Raw genomic sequence first — 19,786 nt, 5'->3', positions numbered from 1 at the left:
GATGGGTACAGATTCTCTGGATGACAGCGAATAGGATTGTGTACTGCATTGATTTCTGGCAATCGGATATGTTCATCAGCACGAGGGTAATTACTGCAAGGTGTTTGTAATTGAAAATATGCAATAAAAATGTTTTTGCAAAAAAATAAAAGACACCAGGAATGATTGAATCTTAAGGTATGAAAGTGCCCTTTTTCAGCAAGCATGCACCATAGTTTGTTGCTGCAATATGATAAGAATGAACCAATATGGACACCATCATCTTTCGAGCAAAACCCATGTTTTGAACAGCTTACTCACTGCAGATGGTAACTGTACATTTTCAGCCTGTGTGCGGATGCGAATTCCACTGTTTGACTGCCTGCACTAGAAACCAACTACAGTTAGTTATGTTTAAGTCGACTAAGGAATGGATCTGTAAAAGACATTAAAGTGGGGGCATTTACACTCTCGGTTTTGAAGGTGGATGCAAATCTGATTTTTACACAATTTAACAAAAAATAGCAAAGGTTATTAATCTTTATGTTGTCCAGCCTACTTCCCTAACAGTGCAGGCTGTGCCTAAAGGCCAGATTTCATATTGAGTATGATTCAGAGAGCACTGTAACCAAGTGAGTCTGAGAACACTGCTGCATGCAGAGTCTGATGTGACTGACTGCGCTTGTGAGACCAACCAATGGTCTGCGTGCTGGCAAGTGAGTGTATGATATAAGGTCATCTTCTGGAAGCTAATTCCTGTTCTACCAGAGAGTTCTCAGGAGAAACAGTGGTGCTCGAATAGCCTCAACATGGGACAAGTCAGAGGAACTTCAGGTACCCACTGGCAGGCTAGTCTTCTGCGTTCCATGCCATCTCTGAAGAGAGGGACAGGAATGGAGAAGAAAATTAGATGGTTAGACCACAAATACACAAGACTCCTGCAAGGGAGTAAGTGGGTGACATATTATTTCCCAACTATAGGGGTACCATCTCAGTGGGTGACAGGGGCACTTGTGGGTGACCACTTCATGATTAGGTGTGAGCCTTGCCACACACAAAGCATGGAGTGATGCATCTCATTCACGGATGATTGGCAAGCCGTTCATTAGGAACTTCCTCAGGAGGATAAGGTCTTCAACCAAAATTGAGAGAAGCCCCACGTGCCAAAGTGACAGGGCTTAGTCAAACTGAAAAAGAATGAATGTTCCCTTTAGGGATTCTCTTTTTTGTAAAATAAAACCTCAAACACTCATACTCCACACATTTTGCAACCTTACAGATGTATATTAGTACTCAAATGGTGAAAAAATATGTACCTTGTTTATTAAAGTAACATTTTGGGGAAATTATGTCATCCACTTCATAAATCATGAATTAAATCATTGCCCAACATATAAAAACAATTTTATGACATCTTCCTAATCGGATACACAGTTAAAAAAGTCAAAACGACCAACAGATTGACACAAAGATGACTTCAATATTTATGTACAATCCCATAAAAAGCGTTATCAATCAAACATACATAAAAATTAATAACTAGAAACGAGGGAGAAAGATAAAGAAAAAGAAGAGACACAAGACATATATGACAATACACTTTATTTAAAAAGGTTTGTAGACTAATCCAAAAACAAAATAAGATAACCGGCATAAAGTTGGTATAAACGTCCTTTTCTACTATGCCAAACTGTTGATTGGATTTAGTAATTTCAGTGTGTCAACGCGTTTTGGCAGCATTCTTATAAATTGCAACCACCTTTTTCAAGACAGAATTTTCTATGTCTCTCTTTAGCAACCTTTTTCCACTATGACCTAAGTACAAACACATATTTGTTATTATTATTTGTGGCACTACTAATATAGATCTGTAAGGTTGCAAAATGTGTGGAGTATGAATGTTTGGGGTTTTATTTTACAAAAAAAAAAAAAAAAAAAAAAAAAAAAAGATAATCACCACAGGGAACATTCATTCTTTTTCGGATTAGCTCTTCAAACCACCTCAAATGATCCAGATACTGCATTGCGGCTGGAGTCCGCTGTCTTAGGTTAAACTAAGGAGTGGGATCTTAGGTTCCATGCGCCTTGCCAGAATGTCATGGCATCCCTCCTACGACGGCATTACACACCTTCCTATAGCTACAGATAGTTCTCACTTGCCCCTACTATACCAGGGATGGATGTGTGGCACATATGAAGGCCTTTATTTTAGCATGTGTTCCAGGGCTTGACAAACCAGGTGGATGCAGAATTGTCACAGGAACACTTTGAGTAAATAATATTTACAATAGCTGATATTTTCATGTTTTGCACTCACTCAGCCTGTCAGTACTTTGACCTGATGGACATCCGTTGCTGCACAAGCCAGTGCCATCGTTACAACACCACCCAGTGAGCGTGGCTGCTAGCAAGGAGGAACAAATGGCTACATTACACTAAAGATCCTACTAGACATCAACAGAACAGTGGGCTCCTTAGTGGCATGGCTCACCAGATGCCACTGATTTGAGTTTTGCAGAATGAGAGGGGGTCCTCTGTTTTCGGATTTATTTTTGAAGAGCACGCCTGGTTTTAAGGGATGAACTGGACTGGTACTCCCATTATGAAGAGCCATTAGGCATGTTATTTATAGATGTATTCATGATGTTCATTTTGTTGATTTTTTGCTGTCTACCACCCTGGCCTTAGAATGCTATTTTACAAAAATATCACTACTCCTTTCAGGGAAAGTAAACGGCTATAATAAAGTACATGGGCATGACTAAGGGGAGAGACAATGCAATCTAAGGTTAAAGCAGCCAGAGCCTGTGTTGGAATCACAGCTTCCGCACCAGACAAAACATATGCAGAGGTAAATCACTGAGACGTTATTCCGTAGTACCCATATCAATCAGCTACGAGTTGGGTCCATATGCAATTCAGGAGAGGTGTGCCGTACCGGATAATGAAGTCCCAAATCAACGTATTTATTCATTTTATTGGGGGTACTTAAAAAGCTTGGACAGTCATACAGAGAAGTGGAGCGCTATAAATAGAGGAACATAGCACACAGGCAGGTTTGTTTACAGTAAGACATCAAACCAACACATAAAACATAAATTGCAGAGGAAAAACATATCTGAGAAGGAAGAATGGGTGGGATGCTGTGTGGAATTTTAGGTAGAATGTGAATAGGTACGTTTTGAGATCTTTCCAGATTTGCACCAACATGGGAGAATGTTTGACATCCAACCAAATGGAGGTCATTTCAGAGTCTTGCTCGACAGGCTGGAAAAGCCTGTTGGTATGTTCATTCTCAGTAAGTATTTTAGATTTCCGAACTTTCAATGGATGCGCTCCCAATAGAGTGCTGCTAGTAAGATTTTCTTGAGTGAAGTGATTTGTAGATCACAATACGACTCTGAAGTGGATTCTGGCACGGAAAACACCAATACAGACTTTCAGGGTAGAGGAAAATTGCTCAAAATGTCTTTGGTTAGTAATTTATTAAGCTTATGCATGAAAAACTGTGTGTCAATGAGGGTTTTGTGAGACCAGTCTTAGAGGGTTACTAATGTTGACGTATTACAAAACAAGACCCTGAATTAGAAGTTCGTACCTGGGAGTAAGGACTTAATTTGAACAGGCAGTAAGTGGATACCAAACTGTTTAGGCCTTTTTATTGACATGGACCAGGAAGGATACAGAGCCCACGAGAAAGCCCAGGGATTTGGCTGTGTATGAAAGACTAGGAGAAGGTGTCATCTACATCAATAATGTTGACCCACTTCAACATGATGGCATTGGAGGTTCTTCTGTTTATGAAGAAAACTACGTTTTGGTGGGTTGAGTGATCGATATACTGTGTGTATTCATGTTTGAAGAGGGCATGAAATGATCAGAGTTTAAAGATATATTTAGCCCACAACACGTAAAGATGTAGTTGGGTTTCATCAGCTCACTGGTTGAGAGCAATTTCTTATTGGCTAGGGAGTACGTCCGGCCGAACTGGCCACAGCGGGCACTGGGCATTTCCCTGGTGGTTCGGAGGGGTAGGGGCTGGTTTTGTGCCCGTGGGGGCCGACTTTGTCACTGGGGGCCGGTTTAGCAGTAGTGCTCCGATTGAGAGGTATTACTGCCTACTCCTGTGGAACCTGGGCGCCATCTTTTAGTGGGTTAAGACCCGTTTTTATTGTTGTATGATTTAGTTTTCTCACTGTTTATTTAGTTTATTTTAAATTACCAGGAACTTACCTTAAGAGGGGAGTCTGGTTAAGGTAAGGGGGTTGCTGGAACCTGGTTTGTTCTCTTCAGTTGTCCAACTCTTTTTCCGGCCACACGCTATCAGCGTCGGAACTTGGCCATGTCCCCTAATTTCGTCACACTAAGGATGGAGGGATACTTAAATGGACCCGGAGTGCATCCACTGTGCGGATGCGTGCCAAAGGGAAGCCTGTCTGCGCCAGTCTGTGCTTAGACTGTGTTCTGTGCCAGCCACCCTGACAGTTTTCCCTCGCAACAGATAACACTTTGTTGGTCTACTATAGGGATTAATGTGAGCAGTGTCCAGGAACTACGCTGGGACCACTAGACTCGCTAAACCTTAGAAACTACCCACAATGTCAGCTTACCTTGACTAACACAAAAATCAAAGGTTTAATCCCCGCAATGTCCGACACTACCTCTTTGAATACAGGACCAAAAAATTTAAAAGCGAAGCTCATAAGCGCTAGATCACTGGTAAAAAAAAACACCTTGGCTTTTGATGATTTTCTAGATTATCATGCACTGGACATGGCGTTTATTACAGAGACCTGGGCAGATGCCGGGTCAGACCGTCCGGGCGTACCTCATCATGGCTTCTCCTCCTGGGTTTGCCATCTCCAGACTAGATCGTCCAATAAAAAGGGGTGGGGGGATAGTAATAATTTATCGGGATCATCTGAAAGCCTCCATTGAGCCCCTATGGGCCATATCGAATTGTGAGACATTAGCCTTAAAAATTGCTTTAAACAACCATTAATTATTCGTTTAATGCCCTTCGCTGAGCCCGACACTTTTCAATACATATGTCTCATCACTGGCCCCACTTATTGAATCGTATGGCTTCTCTCTAACCTCCTACGCAGATGACACCCAAATTGTGGTGTCATTATTGCCAGGGTCAGTGATGAGAACAGCATCAAGTCTCCAAGAGTGCATGTCAGCCGTAGGCTCAGAACTGCCTTAAACTTAACTCTGGAAAAACGGAGGTGGTGCTGTTCGGTAATGACCCCTCTTTTTGGACGCCTGCATGGTGGCCGGACGCACTGGGCCCCTTTCCCACACCCAAGAAAAAAGCAAAAAATCTTGGGGTCTGGGTTGATGACAAACTCGGTTTCAAAGAACGTGAATGAGGTGGTTTCCTCTACCTCCTACACTCTTAGAGCATGCAGGAAAATAATGCCATACCTCCCCAAAGACAGTATACAAACAGTCATCACTTACTTAGCCCTATCCAGGCTGGATTACTGTAATGGGCTCTATCTCATGCTGCAAGAGGGACTAATGCACAGACTATTAATCCTTCAGAATGCAGCTGCACGATTGATTACAGGTACACCAAAATATGCCTCTATCTCGGATGAGATGAAACGGCTTCATTGGTTACCCATAAGAAAACGGACCCAGTTTAAAGCTCTGTGCTTGGTCCACAAGGCACTCCATGGAGTCGGCCCAGAGTTCCTTAAACAACAATTTGTCTGGTATGTACCCAAAAGACCGCTACACTCAGAGGCACCCAGAGTGCATAAAGCTAGCTGGGGAGGTAGAAGCTTTGTGGCCTGTGCAGCGAAGGCCTGGAACTATCTCCCGCTACATCTCCGATCCACAAACAATTTACTCTTTTAGGAAGGCCTTGAAACCCTGGCTTTTCTCTTCTCTTCTTTTTTTTTTTATAAATTCTTTTTATTAACAAAAATAAACATGTCGGTCACTTCACAGATTTTAGATCTTTTAGAGTTACAGTGGTACAGCCTTGGACTCTTAGACATTCTTATCACTTAACATGGCACAACAGATGAGGAGCGTACATTTTCCCCACGTTCTTGGGTTAATCTTTCCTCAACGGGAGGATAGGTTGGGGGCTCACAGATGTTGCGACGGTAAGCATTCCAGGGAGACCAGACCGCCGCCCACTTCCCGGGGCACCCCCTCGAGACATACACTATCTTCTCCTGCAGCATACACCAGTCCATGTCTCTCTTCCACGCGCCAAGCATTGGTGGCGCCTCCGCCCCCCACAGCCGTGCTATGTTACGCTTTGCAATCACCAGCCCCAGTGTTACCCATATTCTGCCCTTTACCGGCAAGTCCGTGGGCTCCCAAATGTTTAGGCGGCACCTTTTGGCTTCAGGCCGCAACTGCACTCCCCACACCTTGCTCATACAGTCGTGTATTTTTGCCCAGTATGTGCAAACTTGTGGGCATTCCCATATTAAGTGAAGAAACGTGCCCCTTTCCCCACAGCGCCTTCGACAAAGCTCATCCGCATTCCTTTCCATCACTCGTAGCCTAGTGACCGAGACATACACCCGGTGTAATATTTTGAGTTGTATCAGCCGTAACCTTGCCGAGATCGCCACTGCTTTGGGAGAGGAGAGCGCCTCTCTCCATTCCTCCTCATCTATTTCCAGGCCGTCCGCCTCCCACTTCCCTTTGAGTGAGCTCAGTGGATCCGGGGAGTTGTGTATGAGCTTCTTATACGTGAGGGATATCGCCCTGTCTGGTAAATGCCCATCCAGCAGTCTATCCTCAAGGGGGGAGGATTCCGGGAGCTTCGTCCCCGGTGGGATGTTAGATTGAAGGGAGTGCCGGACCTGAAAGTAGCGGAAGAATTCCGTGTGCGCCAGTTCATGTGACTGCTGGAGGGAGGCGAAAGGCACCATTCCCCCCGCCCCCCAGAGGTCTCCAATACGGGATATACCGATCAGATCCCACTTGTGGAATCCCTTAGTGCGTCCCAAAGACCCAAGCTTTTCTGGTGCCCAGAGCGGGGTTGCCTTTGTAAGCTTATCAGCCCATCCCAACTTCCGGTTCGCGATGTGCCACAGTTGGACCGAGTGTTTTGTGGGGCCCGTGAAGTGGAACTTATTAGGTCGCGAATAGAGTGCAGCCTCAAAGTTGCCCCCGGGGAGGAGCCATCTATCCATCCCATACCCGGGTTCATCCCCACTACCATATGTGCCCTGATTAATGGCAGCGAGGTGCGCTGCCCAGTAATATTTGCGGATGTCTGGCAGTGCTATGCCCCCGTCATACCGAGAAGAAAACCGAGATCATGATCGTTGGCAGGAAGGCGGAACTGTGGGGGGACAAGTGGTGGCCCATTGAACTGGGGCCGGTCCCTCTCCCGGTCACTGAACTTAGGAATCTGGGAGTGTGGATGGATCCCGCTCTCAGTTACGAGGGCCACTCGAAGAAAATCGCGGCCGGCTGTTTTGGCATCTTGCGGTCGCTGAGGCCCATTCTTAAGTTCTTTGACCGTGGTACCAGGCAGCTGATAGTCCAGGCCACGGTATTATCTCGCCTGGACTATGCCAGCTCGCTTTTGGTAGGGACCAACGTGGCGGAGACTACCCGCCTTCAACGAGTGCAGAATGCCGCGGCTAGAGCCATTGTAGGCTTACCCCGAAGGAGCTCTGTCTCAGGTGTCTCGAGATCCTTGCATTGGCTTCCCATTAAATCACGCATCCAGTTCAAGGTGTTGTGCTTGGCGTTTAAGATCTTGAGGGGAGTAGGTCCGCCAATTCTTGCTGACCTCCTGTCGTGGTATGTTCCTTCCCGCGCTTTGAGATCGGGTAGCCAAGCGCTCGCGGTGGTCCCCCGATACAGGTTGTGTCGGGCTGGTGGTCGCTCTTTTCGGGTGAGGGCGGCTGAACTCTGGAATTCCCTCCCAGTGGACTTGCGGCTACTGACTGACCTCTTGGCCTTTCGCAAAGCTCTGAAAACGTTTCTTTTTTAAATAGATCTTTTATCTGTGTTGTGTTTCTGCTATCTGTTGCACATTGCCTGCCATGCGCCAGGACGCCCCTTAGCTGGGGCAGCTGTGCGCAATACAAAAGTGCATAACATAACATAACATAACATACCACCCCAAGGTCAGTTTCGGGAGAGCCATGCGCGGTGCGCCACTCCACAGCAGGTCCCGCAGAGCGGTCTCAATATCTGCGAAGTATTTGTATGGTATGGTATGGTAAGGATTTTTTATAGAGCGCACAACTCACCCTGGGGCATCTAGTCACTTGACTGGGAGAATGAGGGAGATGAACATACCAGCAACGCATAGAACATTAAAACAGGAAAGTTTTTAATTGCTTCCTGAAGATAGTCAATGACTGAATTTTACGGACTGCTAAGGGAAGCTTGTTCCAATAGCTCGGGGCTAGGTATGAGAACGCTCTACCTCCCGTGCGTGTGAGGCAGATTCTGGGAACTTGAAGAAGGTCCAAAGTATTAGATCTAAGATTCTTATGAGGAGAGTATTTGACCAGTTTCTTTCGAAGGTAGAGAGGACCTCTCCCCCTTAGAGCATTATAGGTCAAACAGCAGATCTTAAAGATTGATCGGTTTCTGATATTAAGCCAATGCAGTTCCCTCAGCAATGGTGTTGAGGCCGAACCTGGTGGGCGATTCAAAACAAGCCGTGCTGCCGTGTTTTGAATAACCTGAAGTTTAGCCAGATGGATTTGACTCACTTCAGCCAACAACGCATTTCCATAGTCCAAGCGACTAACAACCATCGCCTGGACTAAGATTCTGCGCTGAGATATGGGGAGGTAAGGGAAGATTTTCCTAAGCAACCTTAGTCCATAATAGCAGGAGCTGGTTGTTGCTGCTACCTGATCTTTCATAGTTAGAGCCTGATCCAATTGAATCCCGAGATTCTTTACCGACTGTTTGGGAATGGGGGGGGTGACCGAGTTGACTAGGCCACCACTCATCAGACCAGCTGTTTTTGGCTTTACCTAAGAGCATAACCTCCGTTTTTCAGGATTGAGCTGGAGGCAATTTCTTGACATCCAGTCAAAGATGGCAAGCATTCCAGAAGCAAAACGGAGTTTGTCGAGTTCTGGGTTTGGTCCAATTGTAAACATGAGCTGGGTGTCATCAGCATATGATACAATTTCAAAGCCTAGATACTAGACTGCTTTTGCCAGAGGAGCCATATATAGGTTAAAGAGAGTGGGGCTCAGACAAGAACCTTGCGGGACTCCCCTGTCAAGCAGCATTCTTTGAGAGACATACGGTCCCAGCATAACAGTTTGAGTTCGACCCAATAAGTACTGTTCTAGCCATTTCAAGGCTAACCCTTTTATGCCACAGTCCTGGAGTCTCTCCAACAGCTTCGAACGGGAAATGGTGTTGAAAGCTGCGGAGAGATCAAGGAAGATCAGAATTACTGAACCTCCTTTATCAACAGTTAGCCTGAGAGAGTCTGTTACGGCCAACACAGCCGTTTCCGTGCTAAAACCGGGACGGAAACCAGACTGTGACGGATCTAAAAGAAGGTTTTCCTCTAAGTACAGGATTAATTGGCTATTAATGCAGCTTTCCAAGATTTCACCTAGGAGAGGTAGCAGGGAGATAGGACAGTAATTTGCCAAAATCAAGGGGTCTGCCGATACTTTCTTCAATATGGGACGTACGACCGCCTCTTTCCAAGCAGTCGGGATTGTGGCCGAGGTGATGGAACTATTAAATAGGTCTCGGATTGCAGGGGCACAGCTCAGGGCCAGATCTGCCATAATTTTGGGAGGACAAGTATCCCATGGCGATCCCGATTTAGCTCCCGAAAGAGCTTTAACCACCTCCTCGACTGTAACTAACGAGAATCAATTTAGGGAACATATATTTATATTGTTTTTGATTCCGGGGTAATTGAGAAGGAGCCATCGGGGATTTATTAGTGGTGGGAAAATTTGCATAAATATTCAATATTTTTTCCCGAAAATAGGAGGCCAGAGAATCAAATAACTCCTGGGATTCTTGGGGCAACTGTCTGCAAGCTTTTGGCGAGACAAATTCCCGAATAACATTAAATAGTGTTTTCTGGGAGTTGCTTGCATTGTCAATTTGACCAATTATGTATTGCTGTCTGGCTACTTTTAGGTTCAGATGGTATTTAGACAATACCCTCTTATACAGTGTTCTATTTTCCTCTGACTTGTCCGTGCGCCATCTCCTTTCCAAACACCGACAGCTAGACCTTTCTAGCTTCAATTCACCTGAGAACCAGGGGGTTGAAACTCTCTTGGTCATTGATTTCATTAATTTCTTAGGAATCATTTTGTCTAAAGCTCCTTGCAACGCAGTATTACAAGTTTCCAATTGTTCACAAATATCTTTAGTATGGTCTAATTGGTACAAAGAAAAAGTCTCATTAAATGTCACAGGAGAAAGATTGTCCCACCTCCTACGTAGCCTTTGGGGTTGTTTGATGGGCCGTATTACACTTAATTCGGCCAGGCAGGTTATATGGATCGTAATCATATAGTGATTGGTCCATGGGAGAGGGTACGGAAGGTCACAATGAATCCGGTCTGAGTTGGAGAAAACTAGGTCCAATAAGTGCCCCGCAATATGGGTAGGACCGATTATTCGTTGAGTGAGGCCTAAAAGTTTGAGAGAAGCCAGTAATTTGATAACTTCAGGGTCCTCTACTTTTTCTCCGTGAAATCTCCCAACAAGAGGAAGGTTTTTGCTGCTAGTATATGAAGTGCCAGGTATTCTACTAGCACATCTACAAAACTTCCTTTAGCACCTGGTGGGTGATATAATATTGCTCCATACCAGGTGTCAGATGGAGAAGCCGTGATTTTAAAAATGCCTAATTCTAATTGGTCATTGCATACTGAGGAAACCCATTTTACCTCCAGGTCTTTTTTAAATGCAATGGCAATGCCTCCTCCTTTTTTATTTCCCCGATCCAGATGAATAAACTTATAGTTCTTGTGCGGTACCAAGTCCGGGTAGTTTTGGAGCGCATATAAAAACCACGGTAGTGCCATCATTTTAAAGAGGGCCGCACGGCCCAGCAACGATAGCGGGAGCTTCTTCCAGGTTGCCGCGTCGCTCTGAAATCTCTGCAGGGGGGCTTGAGATTGTTTTCAAAGCGCATTTTTGCGTCTCCGGAGATGTAGATTCCAAGATATTTGAACCCGGCCGTGATATTTGAACCCGGCCGTGGTTATCAGGATCGGGCATCCACGAGGAATAGACGGTGGGCTCCCACAGAGCACGTAAAGCAAGGACTTTCCCCAATTGATACTATACCCGGAGTTTTTCCCAAAGCTTGTAAGGATGTCTAAGGCCACCCGTAGCGATTTAGCGGGGGAGGCAAGGTGTAGAAGGATGTCGTCTGCATACAGCGAGATCCTGTCCTCCCATCCCTCGGCCCATTGCAGCCCCCGTATGGAGGGGTCCTGTCTGATCCAGGCTGCCAGAGGCTCCAGACAGAGTGCAAACAGCAAGGGCGAGAAGGGGCAACCCTGTCTTGTCCCCCTTGCAAGTGGAAAAACCCCCGAGATCTTATTATTGACTACCACCTGCGCCAAAGGTTCGGTATAAAGGAGGCGTACCCACCGAATAAAGTTGTGTCCAAATCCCAATCTTGCGAGGACCGCCATCATATAAGGCCACTCCAGCGTATCAAATGCCATAGCGACATCAAGTGATACTACCACCGCATCTTCCTGGATCGTGTGCCGGCGTCCCATCACTCCGTGGAGCCGCCGCAGATTGAGGGCCGTGGTCCGGTGCGGCATAAAGCCCGACTGGTCGGGGTGAACTAGCTTAGTGATGACTGGTTTGAGCCGATTCGCCAGGAGCTTTGCCAGTACCTTAGGCTCGGCGTTCAACAACGATATTGGCCTATAGGAGGAGCAGCAGTCCCGGCTTTTGTCTTCTTAATCTCGTGCATGGTCTCCCTCCCGCGGGCCTCTGTATCACTTCACATAGCGTCAGGACACCCTTGGGTAACAGTTGCGCTCTATAAATTGCACTAACATAACATAACATTAATGGGGCTTTGATTTATAGGCCCCCGGGCCCTAGAGGGTTGTTTTTTAACAGCAGCAGCCAATTGTTGGACATTAAAGTTCACTTCCCTGATTTTACACTTTTAGGGGATGTGAGAAAGTGCCCTCTTTCTTGCATGGTATGCCACCACTTTTTGCTGAATTGCTGATGTACTTTGACTGAGTGTGCCCTGGGCTCCTGCCAATCAGGTACCCAGGGCCTGTGTTCCTTCCCTAAACCTGCATTGAAGCCTAAACACAATTGGCATCTCTGGCCACCTGTCAGCCACTGGTAAATGGTACCCCAGGTACCTAGGGCACTGTGACCAGAGAAGGCCTCTAAGGGCTGCAGCACTTATTGTGCCACCCTTAGGGGTCCTGTACCCTGAAACTCACACACTGCCTTTGCAGGCTGCGTGTCTTGATGCAGAACAAAACAAAGAGTCGACATGGCACACATCCCTGTGTGCCATGCCCACAAACCACTGCCCTGGCATACATCAGTCACCCCTCTAGCTGGGTGCACTATGCCAGTGGTGAGGGTGCAAGTGCATGAGCCCTGTACCCCTACAGTGCCCACGTCCATTCCCGGGCCCTGTAAGTGCAGTGTTGTCCTTAAGAGTATATGGTGCTGGGGTTTGTCATTACAAACTCCACAGCACCATGATGGCTACACTGAAGACTGGGAAGTTTGGTATCAAACTTCTCAGCACATTAAACCCACACTGATGCCAGTGTGGGCTTTAATGTAAAATGCACGACAGAGGGCATCTTCGAGATGCCCCCTGAAACTCAACCAGCTTCCAGTGACCTAACTGAGTGGCTGCGCAGGCTGCCACCACCAGCCATGTTTCTGGACCCCTGGGTCGAGAGCTTGCTGCTCTCGGGGGCCTGAAACAATGCACATCCTGGGACGAGGTGCCAAGCCTCCGCCCCCAGGATGGGCAGGGTTCACGAGGGAGAAGCTTCAAAGGCATGCCGCCTTTGTGAGCCTCTCCAGATCATTTGCTGCTTTCAGCAACTGGTCCCCACTGGTTCTACCCCCCACTTTGGGCGGGAGAATCAGCAGGAAAAACAAGCGAGGAAGAGAGGTGTGCCCACCTCTGCCAACTCCACCCCTAAGGTGGGGGAGGCGAGGTGAAGCACAACCTCGAGTCCCCGACATCTTGAGGATGGGGGGGACCCAGACAACCAGGGACAGGCTCCTGCCCCCCTCCCACTGGAGAGTGGCAGAATAGGGGGTGTACCCACCCCAGGGAAGGGACCCATTGTTCACTGCCCTTTACCTACCTGTAACACCCCTAAATGTAGTATTTAGGGGCACCCTGAACCTCCCTTCCTCAGATCCAGCAACCAAAAGAAGGAGAGAAGAAGAAGGACGAGAAGCCGTGCAGAGCTAACAAGAGGACGACACCCACTGACTCGGCCCCAGCCCTACAGGCCTGTCTCCCCTCGAACCTGCGAAACCCCGTCGAGTCCGGCAGACAGCAACCTCAAAAACACCGGAGGACCTGCCTGCCTTCACTTTCTAAGCTGTTTCTCCCGTGAACACCGGACGTGTTTGAACTTCAGCTTCTGGTGCAAGCCAGGAACCGCGAATCCCGCACACTCTGCACCCGCCGAATCCGGCCCGAGCTCGAGTAGACAAATACAACAAGGAGGTCCACCCCAGCGATCTTGCCAGAGATCCGGCGACCCCTGACCTGCATCAAGCCTCCTGACGACGCCTGCAGCCGCAATCCAGAGGACCCCCCTACCGCGAACAGAGCGGGTAAGAAAATCTGACGTCCCAAGGCACCCCTGCACCCGACGCCCCACGGCCTTGTGTGTCCAACCCAGCGGTGCCTAACCAACCCTCAACATCCCAACTTACCCCTCGAAGTGGTGGTCACTCGAGCCTGCAGTGTTTCTTTGTCCCGGAGTATCTCCATTGAAATCAACAGGGCAACAGACCTCAAAACAGCACCCTGCACCCGGCCGCTCTAGTGCCGCTGAGGGTGCCCCTTTGGTGCTAACTTGGTCCCCAACTTGCCCCGAGCTTAACCCTAGGAGCTTTGCTCCCACAGCCCCGTGGCCTGCTTGCCAGCAGCCACCAACCGGAGCCCCCCTAGCCTCCATAAGATAACATTGGGCCTTAACACTCTGCACCCGGCCGCCCTAGTGCCACTGGGGGTGCAACAACAGTGCATCACTGACCCTGGGAGACCCCTGAGTCTAACCCCAGAACCCTAACTCAAAAGACCGATTACCTACGTGGAAACCGATAACCTCTTTTTCCTCATAGAATAACATTGACACTTTTTCTCCAAAAACGTTTAAGTGTTGACTTTTGAAAACTGAAAATATTCCTAAAAAAAAAAAATCACCCGATTAACCAAAAGGCATTTTCTCAACTGTTTTCAGGAAATGTCCCAGTGCTGAATCTAGGTATCCAGCACTGAGTAAGAAAAGTATTGTTAGAGTAACTTGCCTGCAAAGTGAATTTCCTCCCATAGGATAACATTTGTTATTCTATGTGAAAAAGGTTTCTAAGTGTCAAGTTTTGAAATGCAATCACATTCTTTAAAAATCGTACCTCTAACTAAAACGCATTTACTCACCTGTTTTCAGGAAATATCCCAGGGCTGAATCTAGGATCCAGCCCTGTGTTAGTAAAAGTAATCTGAAAAGTAATTAACCACATTTTACTTAAAAAGCCCATTCATTTGAATGTACTATACCTACGATGTGTTGCAAACTGCTTACTTAAACTGGAACCAAAATCAGTACAAGTTATACTGCAATTTTGAACTGTGTTCATACAAGTAATTTACTACTGCAAAGTATTTATATGCTTACCTGTACCAGGCTTGCTTGGTTCTAGAAATAAAACAGTATTTTTTTATACAAATAATTGGCCTAGAATTCAGTTCTTGAGTGTGTGAATTCATTTGCTGAGTGTGTACATCAAATGCTTAACACTGTCCTCTGATACTGCCTTACTGCTCGACCAAGCTACCACTTTAGAGAGTAAGGTTCTATCTAACTTTAACCTCTGCCAAACCTCTGGAGACCCTTGAACTCTATACACACTGTACCTCACTTTGGTGCAGTATATATAGAGCCAGCTTCTTACAGGGGATTTTAATCTGCACCTTGAGGACACCTTAGATTGAGAAACCGCTATTTTCACTGACCTCAAGGAAAGTGCAGGTCTTACACAGATAGTTAAAGGTCCTACGCATGCCGCTGGCCACTCCTTATACGGTATTTTCTTGGACAATCCCTATCTTTGAATATCATATATTCTTCCTCCGGTTTGGTCTGACCAATTAGCGGTTATGTTACATATTTCTTTGGAAGTTGAAGCTGATACCGTGTGTTCCCTTCCGACTTAAATGTTAAATCGCCCATGGCATAAAATCATTCCAGAGACTTTCAGGACACATTTAACTTGCTCCAACCCTGAAATCCCGGCTGACCTAGATGAGGCTACCAATACTAAATGGGTTATTGCTAACCTAAGCCTTTTGAAGCCACCAATAAGAAAAGGACTTTTCCGTCCGAGCCCTGGTTCGACGATAGCCTTAGACTGCAGAAATAAATTTGCCATATGCTTGAGAGGAAATGGCGAACTCAATATGACCACAATGATAAAATCTCTTATGAAAAGTTAATTCAGGAGTACAAAATACAGGTTTCCATTGCCAAAACCTGCTACTTTACAACCAAAATCAAGGCCTCTCTTAACATACCTAAAAAAAATTTCGCAACAGTAAAAAAGCGGAGTAAACTTCCTGAACCCAAAAACACCGAAGTGGACCAAGAATTCTGTATTCGATTAGCAGTTTTTTTCCAGGCCAAAGTAAAAGCTGTCTATGACACATTCGCCTCCTCTCATTTGGTAGAGGGGATGCCCACAGAGGGGCTTATCTCCTCTATTTCAGAGGGAAATAATTCCATGTATGCCCAAGCAGATAATACCCCTATTTTTGAAACTTTGAACTCCTTTTCTGACCCATTTGTTCAGACTCTTCTCTACCAGACAAGGTCAGGTTCTACCTGTGATCCAAAAGGTCCTTCATATAGCCCCCGAGGTTATGGCTAATTACCTTAAGGGCATCTTCAACAAGATGTTTTCAGATGGGTATTTTCCAAGAGAGTGGAAGAGAGCTTCCATTCTCCCTTTGTTGAAGAAACCTAATCTGGACGGCAGGGACCCCAACAACTACAGGCCGATTTTTATGCTGTCTTTTCCTGCTAAGATCGCAATGAAAGCAATAAACAATGAACTATCACAGTTTATTAAGGATAATAATCTCCTCGACGGCACACAATATGGCTTTAGAAGCCGTCATAATACCGAGCTGGCACTGATTAATGTCTCAGAGGAGATTAGGGATGTTCTGGACAAAGGTGGGAAAACAGCTTTAATCCTGTTGGACCTCCCAGCAGCGTTCAACACAGTCAATCACAGTCTTCTCATGGACTGACTTTTTGCCTTGGGTATTAGGGGCAGGGCACTTAAACTACTTAAATCCTTTCTTTCGGATAGGGAGGAACTGGTGGAGCTTGATGGGTTTAGGTCCACCCCGTTTTCCTTCCCCGTGGGGTACCGCAGGGTTCATCATTAAGTCCGACACTATTTAATCTTTATGTCACCCTTCTCGTCACTCTACTAAAGGTATTTGGCTTTACAGTGTTGTCGTATGCTGACAACACGCAAATTGTGGCATCACTGGCCGGTAGTCAGGAGGACACCGCTTCTAGATTCCATGTCTGTATGCATGAAGTTGGAAAGTGGATGTCCAGAAATTGTCTCAAGTTGAATTCAGGAATGACTGAGGTTCTTTAATTTGGGCGTAACAACTCGTTTTGGACACCCAGTTAGTAGCTGCAGGAATTAGGATATCTTCCTAACCCAGTCACTAAGGTAAAATATTTAGGAGTCTATTTCGACAATAAACTTTCTTTTGAAGGCCAAGTAAACACCATTACCACCTCCTGCTTTTTCACGATTAAAACCCTTAGGAAATTCTTACCTTTCATTCCTTTAGACCTCCAGAAAGCTGTAATTTGAGCACTTTTTTGGGAAGATTGACTACTGTAATGCACTCTTTTTTAATATGCAATCTAGATTTTTAAATAAATTCCAGGTTTTCCAAAATGCTACCGCACGCCTTTTGCTTGCCGTTCCAAAATATCAATTGGTATCCCACGCTCTGCCACTATTGCATTGGCTGCCAGTTAGAAGGCGAATTGAATGCTAGTCCCTCTGCATTACTTTTAAAGCACTATATGGGCTTGGTCTTAACTATTTTAAACACAGATTTGTGTGGTATGTTCCTGAAAGGCAGCTCTGATCATCATCTTTTAATCTTGTAATTCCAAGAGCTAAAGCAGCATCTTTTGGGGGGAGCGGGGGAGTGATTAGACGTTTCGTGGCAGGCACAGCCAGGTTGTAGGATTCTTTGCCTCTGGCACTTTAGAAACTAACCTGCTCTCTTTTGCAAACTTCTAAAAACCTGGTTGTTTAAAAAGTGAGGTTCCTTAAACTGGGTATTCCTACTTTCCATAGTTCTAGTTCGCTTTCTTTCTTGTAATCAGAGCATCTGCACCTAGACACCTTCGGGTATCAGTGCGGGTTATAAATTAAAAATTCATTTCATTTAAGAAAAGCGAGAGGGGTGCTTCTTACTAGCACCCCCTCATGTTCCCCCCACCACAGCCGGTCGAACAGCAAACTGCCAGGCTGGTTGCCGTTCCCGGTCCAGCCCCGAGTACGCCAAGTGGCACAACGTCGGGGATAAATATCATGGAAGTAAAAATAGAACCTTGCTGAAATTCACATAAGACGTGGATTGGTGGCTGCCTGGGGGATTCCATTAAAACAATGTTCACTCTTGCATCAAACAAAATGTTTGTAGTTTATTTTACTTGTTTATATTAAGTGTACATTGTATACAGCTGAGACACACAAACTAATAAAGATGCAGTTCACAATCCCACAAAAAATGAAATATTACGAATGGAGATAGTCATAGGTAAATAATAGCCCGGCAAAGTAATTCCAAAATAAGACCTTATTGGTTTAGCTACCATTTTAAAAAGTATGGTGGGACCCAAAAGTTAATGTGGGGGAATAGGTTATTGGACGGAGTGGGCAATAGGAATTAGGAAGAGACAGGGACAGGGATTTTCCATCTGTTTAAATGATGAGAAATTTAAAAAAAATGCAAATTCGATGAAACTGCTGGTAATAAATTGCAGTTTATGTAGAAGAGTACAATTTTAAACTAACCACATCCAAACAAATTTTATTTCTAACCAAATTAATTCAAACTATTAACATGGACCCTTAGTGACATAGATATATATCTCTTTATTGATAAACATTCATGTTCTGTTCCCTTTCGGCATTTGAGAATGATTTAATTGGACTTCTAAGATTCACAACAATCAAATATAAAGTCCCAGCATAAATGTGCAAAACTTAAACCTGAAGAAGTCTATTTAAGAGGGCTGAGTAAATGTGAATTGCTTCAGTTGAACATCATGAAAACTTTCCACTCATTCTCAGTTTTGCACGCAGCCTGGTGTCTTACCTGCAGCCACTCCCTCTCCAGCAGGGCTTCAAATCCGCGGATAGTTCTGCACTTTGGTTCCAGGATTATCTGAGCTAGAGAAGTGACTTGCAGCGTAGAATCGGTCCCTTCGGTTCCATGCACCAGCACAGAAGCACCCTCTCTAGAACACAAGAAACACACATAAAAAGCAGATACTAACTTAGGATGTTGAGACATAAAAGAAGTTATTCCAACATAGAATGTATGCTCCTTGCATTTGAAGACATTGAACATCCATCCACTCATATCCTAGCAGTAGCAGACTTTCATATAAGAAATTGATTTGCTTTGCTCAGTCTTGAAGCAGTACTCACACGGATCACATAACTGTATGTGTAGTGCGCGACTTGAAAGCGGTGTCCTAGTGCAGTCAAGTACAGGTACAGACCATGTGCACTTCCTGGGCTGGCACTTTAATATGTTACAGCGGATAAACAACTTTTTGCTAGACATTCTCCATGCATGTGTGCTCTATTACGCCTCCACACCCCAATTTATAGAAGACAACTCTTGTTTCTTTAGAACGCTGGCTACCATGAGCCAACACAAGTGTTTAATGTTCAGGTCATCCCTGAAAAATGAAGATCATGTAGACTGCATTCCATTGCTAGTGTCCACATATCTTGGTGCTTGAGAAGTACTGTTGTTGCCAACTAAGAGTTTTGTCTCCTTTGGAGAGACACCCCTCCTTGAAAGCCTCCAGGGCTTTCATGATGTGACATCTGCATGTATTCTCATGCTATCAGTTTAGTGTGCACAGGCTTCTGTGCCAGGTGCCAGTGATACGCCTGGTATGAAACGCTTAACAGCTTCTTGAGTTGTGAACTCTAAAGGTACGGTTGTATGTTATCTGGTGACATGATGCTGAGCTGTTAGAGAAATGCTACACAGTTTGCTAATGTGTATGGGATCGACTCCGTAGTGAAACAGCTAAAATGTTCAAGCCTCTTGTATAACATTAATGGGAGAGTGGGGGTTCGGGATGAGGGAGATTGGGAGTTTGAACAAGGGGCAGATGTCAAGTGCAAAGTCTGTCTAAGGTGACAAAGCAGATAAGGAGGAAACTCATTCTTTGCTAATTTGTCCAACTATGACCTCAAAAAGAGATCCCTCCCCTGACTAAGAAACAATGAAGTTTTGACAGTGTACTTCAGGGCAAACAAGGAT

General features: G+C 45.5%; 1 protein-coding gene across 1 annotated transcript in view; it reads right to left on the bottom strand.

Annotated features, from left to right (window-relative positions):
- Positions 1-19,786, bottom strand: part of MTMR9 (myotubularin related protein 9) — a 310,732-nt gene that overhangs the window by 53,801 nt on the left and 237,145 nt on the right. Inside the window, exon 7 of the mRNA XM_085610425.1 lies at positions 18,599-18,740. Within this exon, the coding sequence (XP_085466551.1) occupies positions 18,599-18,740 (142 nt within the window). The remainder of the gene's footprint in view (positions 1-18,598; positions 18,741-19,786) is intronic.

The sequence above is a fragment of the Triturus cristatus genome, chromosome 6 (genome assembly GCF_964204655.1).
Source record: "Triturus cristatus chromosome 6, aTriCri1.1, whole genome shotgun sequence".
NCBI lineage: Eukaryota > Metazoa > Chordata > Amphibia > Caudata > Salamandridae > Triturus > Triturus cristatus.
This window is presented reverse-complemented; position numbering and strand designations above follow the sequence as displayed.